We start from the raw sequence: 5,623 nt of genomic DNA, 5'->3' as shown, positions 1-5,623 counted from the left end.
CAGTTGGAGTTTTATTACTCTATGAATAATAAATAAGTGTTTCTTGCTAAGACCACTCTTGGAATTAATAAGATGTTAATTAATTAAGTTTATAGCAGACATAATTAATTAATGGACATTTATATCTTAAGCAAGGGAAATAAATAATATAAATAACAGAAAGTCGGATTACTTGTAATTTCGGATTTGGATGGGGAGTGCAATAATACTTCAGTAGTGGCTGCTCGCATTATTCCAATTAAAAGCTTATATTAAATTGGGTTTCAATTTAATTAGTAAAAAGCTAATTGGAGGAGCCCATATCCAAAACCTTCCATAGATCCCTGACTGGGCCCAATATGAACTTAATATAAATAGGAGAATAAAGGAAAGACAGAAACACAATTATTATTAGAGGAAATTTTCGTCCCCCTCTCTAATGAGTAGAGGAGCTCGAAAATTCTTCAGCTCTCCTCCGCGAGGAATTTTTGTCTTCTTTTTATTCGACTCCTAGTATTTTGATAAGATCACCCCACCCTGATATTGAGATACAGTTTGGGAACCAGAGAGAAGATCCGTGGTCTAGTATTGAAGATCATCACGTGGAGAAGGCACGAGCAATCGACGATTCTTTGGAGAATCAAATCGGTAACTCTAAACCCTAGAATTCATGTTTTAGGATTTACTTTCTTTGAGCATGAATTATTTGCGTTCTAGCATGCAATTATCTGTTTAACATGTGAATTGATTAATCGCATAATCGGTCAAATAGATCCGTATCCGATTTATTTGTTTTGTACAAGTCTTCCGCTGTGCAAGGGGCTCCAAACCCCAGCAAATCGACCACGCAGGGGACGAGTACAGCAGAGAGAGAGTGGCAAGTGCTTCGGCTACTAACCAGGAAGAGAGGAAGGATCTGAAAATGGAAGAAAGGAAGAAGGATTTGTTGAGCGCAATCAAGCAGAATACACCACCGCCCTCTCCAACCGGTGGCAATCAAGCTCCAGAGCTACCCTACGATCAGCCAACCGACCAGCCTAATGTGGAGCAAGCCAATGCCGTCGGATTCTACAACTGAAATGGGAATTGGATTCCGGGGAAGCAGCGAGACGCACCATGGAGGGGCCACCTGAATTATTGATGTTGAGATGGGAATCAGAATCAAAACCAAGGCCAAGGTCAGAATCAAACCAACCCTCACCTGAACCAAAATTTCAACCGTGGCCCAACGAATCCTGACCACCATTCTAACTGGGCAGGAAGGAATCAGCAACCTCAGAACCAAAACCCTTAAAACTTGGCGTATATTTTTATAAAACTTATCACATACTCATATTTTTTATAAATATCTTTACTATATATTTTTGACGAATTTTCTAAATATATCTTATCACATACTCATATTTTTTACAAATATCTTTACTATATATTTTGACGAATTTTCCAAATTTGGTAAGCAATCTTTTTTTCTTTTTTCACAAAATTCTCTCTTATCTGATTTAACGCAATTTACTTCCGTGATTCACAAAATTCACCCTGCTTTCCCGTCTCTGCGTCCTCCAGCCAATTCTCAACTTTTTTATTTATCAAAGATGAATAGAATGAATGCAAACAAGAAGAAAAAAAATAGGTTAATTCGATTTTTCTACTGCACAAATTCTCCATAAATATTCTCTCTCTTTTTTTTACAATCAATATTGTAGAGATCAGACCACTTGGGATTCGCTAATTACCGGGACCTCTTTTATTTATTGAGTCTGAGATGGCTAATCTCAGGAATACAAGCCAATACAAGTGTGATACTAAGATTACACTCTACACGAGTACAAGAAGATACAATTGAAGAATTCTAGACTAAGTTCAAGTAGCACACAGAACTTGAGTCTCCATCTCCTTCAATAACCCTGCACACTTAAGTAGAATTTGTTAGTAACACAAGAATGATCCCGCAGGATCTAAAGTACAAAGTAAACAAGTAAGACAAGATTATAAGCACAGGAATATGGCTCAGGTCGCAACAGGCGACTACACCGGGCCAAGAACCTCCCCAAAGCTTCAACCAACCGTCACAAGGGAGTAATACTGAACAAGGACCCCAGAAACCCTAAGTTTCACCGGTTACCACCACAGTAGGCCTCCTCAACACGCGAACCACCACAAGACTCTCCAAACACCTTTGCACACCAAGATTTCTCACCACACCACCTCCAAGCCAAGTAGGTCCATCAGATTCAAACACATTAAAAGCTAGGGCAACTAAATTCACAAAAGAACCAAATCTATCAAGGACTTTACCAACCCTTCTTGCTCTATCCCTAGTTAACTGATAATTGTGTAAATCTGGATTATTATTGGGTTGTGGCTCACCATCAAAAACATTTTCATGGTCAGGGTCTTGGTTTTCTAGAGGCTCAGGGGGTATAGGATCTGGGTTGATAGGGGAAGAGTTCCACACCTGCTCCACCTCAGTGGAAGCATCACTGCCCTGGGACTCCACCTCACTTGAGGGCCACTCCTCAGATTGCTCCACCTCACTAAGAGGTTCACCATCTGAGGATGGAGAAGCAGGGGACCTGGGGACACCACAGGGGAAGTCATCTTCATTGAAGATAACATCCCTACTGACCACAACCTTGAAACCAGGTTCATCCCTAACCCACACCCTATAACCCTTAACACCATCTGGATAGCCAACAAAAACACCCTTCCTAGACCTTGGATCTAACTTGTCAGTTTTTGAATGAATAAAAGCACTACACCCAAACACCCTTAGGTGTGACAGATTGGGTTTTCTACCAGTGAAAACATGCTCAGGGCATCTGCCCTTAAGAGGAACAGAAGGGGATCTATTTATCAAATAACAAGCAGTATAAAGAGCTTCACCCCAAAATTTTTTGGACAAACCACTTTTGGACAAGAGACACCTAACCTTTTCAAGTAAAGTCCTATTCATCCTCTCAGCAACACCATTTTGCTGAGGGGTGTAAGGAGTAGTTTTATGTCTCCTAATCCCAGATTTTTGACACAAAGAATCCATTTGAGCATTGCAAAACTCAAGGCCATTATCTGTCCTAATGGTCTTGATACATTTTCCAGTTTGATTTTCAATTAAAACTCTCCAATTTGAAAAGGTTTGAAAAACATCAGACTTATGTTTTAAGAGAAAACACCAAACTTTTCTTGAAAAATCATCCACAATGGATAAGAAATACACAGATCCAGAGTGGGTAGTAACAGAGGCAGGGCCCCAAACATCCATATGCAAGTACTCTAAGACAGCTTGACTAACATTTTCAGTCACAGGGGTGGGAAAAGACACCCTGTGCTGTTTTCCCATCACACAAGTTTCACAAAAGGGGAGCTCATTTTTGAAATCCAACTCACTCAAAATATCAGAATTTTTCAAAAGTTTTAACCCCTTCTGACTCATGTGCCCAAGTCTATTATGCCACAGTAAAGCCTTATCCATTTTAACCAGATTTACACTATGATCATAACTAGTTAGAGGCTTAGCAGTACACACATACAGATTACACTTTTTCACAGCTTTAAACAGGCATAGCACACCCTTACAGATCTTCATAATACCCTGCCCCCACTTACCCTCAAAACCCTCAGATTCAAGACAAGAGCAAGACAGCAGATTATAGTTCAGATCAGGCACATATCTCACATTTTTCAAAGGCAGCAAGTATCCATTCTCAAACTTTAAAAGCACAGTACCAATGCCAAGGATTTTACACTTCTTGTCATTAGCCATGGACACAAAAGCATTTTCCACAGGTTTGAGAGAAGTAAAGGAATCTTTGAAAGGACATATGTGAAAAGTGCATCCTGAATCAATTAGCCAGTCATTTTTGGTAAAGAAACACTCAGAGGCAGAGTTTACAGAAAAAACATCATGGTTCATGAAACACACACCATCTGCACCATCATCCCTGGCCAGATTAGCAACAACCTCCAACTGATTATTACCATTTGGATTCTTACCTTTCTTGGGTCTGGTACATTCTGCTTTGTAATGACTCACCTCACCACAATTAAAACATTTTCTTTTAAACTTAGGGTCTTTACTTTTAGACCTAGACCTGCCTCTGTTTGACTTCTTACCATTCCCAGAGGAATTACTGCCATCCCCTCTAGATTTAGACCTCCCTCTCACATTCAAAGCCTTAGTTTGAGAAGATTTAGGGTTAAAGTTTTCTTTAAGCTCCAATTCTTTTGACAATTAGCCAGTCATTTTTGGTAAAGAAACACTCAGAGGCAGAGTTTACAGAAAAAACATCATGGTTCATGAAACACACACCATCTGCACCATCATCCCTGGCCAGATTAGCAACAACCTCCAACTGATTATTACCATTTGGATTCTTACCTTTCTTGGGTCTGGTACATTCTGCTTTGTAATGACTCACTTCACCACAATTAAAACATTTTCTTTTAAACTTAGGGTCTTTACTTTTAGACCTAGACCTGCCTCTGTTTGACTTCTTACCATTCCCAGAGGAATTACTGCCATCCCCTCTAGATTTAGACCTCCCTCTCACATTCAAAGCCTTAGTTTGAGAAGATTTAGGGTTAAAGTTTTCTTTAAGCTCCAATTCTTTTGACTTTAAAGAACTGATTATCATGTCTAGAGGGGCACTATCCCTTCCATACTTTATAGCTGCCTTAACATCACCATAAGTATCAGGGATAGCATTCATGAGGGCTATGCTGGTATACTCATCAATGGTTTTATCTCCAGACCTTTTAATGTCCTGGACCAATTTTTGAAAAATATCAATGTTATCATCTATGTCCTTTGAAAGATCCAATTTAAATTTAAAAAGCTTTTCCAGGAGATACATCCTGGAGGACATAGAAGTTTCAGTATAGAGGGTATCCAGCTTAGCCCACATCTCACTGGCAGATTCAATAGCCCCAACCTTTCTAATCACAGAGTCAGAGAGGTTGAGGATAATTGAAGACCTAGCTAATTCATTCATTTCAGCCTTTTTCTCAGCAGACATATTTTCAGGAAGAACCCCTTCAATGGCTTTGAAAACCTTTTGCTGAATCAGAACACATTTTACCTTTTGTTTCCATATAACAAAATCATTTTTCCCATTGAAAGGGACAATGCCAACTGGCTGAGTCATTTTGAGAAAGATTTTAACACACACAAAAGAACTCAACACTCCAAGGGCAAAGCAAGCAACTCTGCTTTCACAGATAGTGGATTTAAACAAATAACAGTCAAAGAATCCACTAGGAACAAAGATGCAGAGATTTTTCATGCAATAATCACAGATGCAGCTAGCAGCAAGCACACCCACAGGCAACACAACTCAAGGTGATCCCAGACACACAAAGATCAAGTCTAGGTGAGTTCCTCCCTATCTGTCACGTGTACCCCGGCAAGAGGATTTCCCAGTTCACAATCACCCAATATATGGGGGCGCAGGGGGTCACTCAAGGCGGTTAAGGCACAGGGTGGATAGGTAATTTACTCAAGACACAGAAACAGAGCTCTGAGATACACACCTTGAGTAAGAAAAGAAAGACAAGCAAGCAGCGGAAGAAAAGAAAGCTATAAGCACCAAGATCATGCAAGAAGACAAGAGCACAGAGCCTAGACCGCGGCCAGCGGTTACTACCAGCA

The 5,623-nt window shown here is 40.0% G+C and overlaps 1 protein-coding gene across 1 annotated transcript in view; it reads right to left on the bottom strand.

Moving 5' to 3' along the window:
* Window positions 1–1,225, bottom strand: part of LOC125189451 (glycosyltransferase BC10-like) — a 3,712-nt gene extending 2,487 nt beyond the window's left edge. Inside the window, exon 1 of the mRNA XM_048086727.1 lies at window positions 993–1,225. Coding sequence (XP_047942684.1) covers window positions 993–1,225 — 233 coding nt within the window. The remainder of the gene's footprint in view (window positions 1–992) is intronic.
* Window positions 1,226–5,623: the final 4,398 nt, after the last annotated feature.

Source organism: Salvia hispanica, chromosome 5 (assembly GCF_023119035.1).
Source record: "Salvia hispanica cultivar TCC Black 2014 chromosome 5, UniMelb_Shisp_WGS_1.0, whole genome shotgun sequence".
NCBI lineage: Eukaryota > Viridiplantae > Streptophyta > Magnoliopsida > Lamiales > Lamiaceae > Salvia > Salvia hispanica.
The sequence above is the reverse complement of the archived record's forward strand: the minus strand, read 5'-3'. Positions and strand labels throughout refer to the sequence as shown.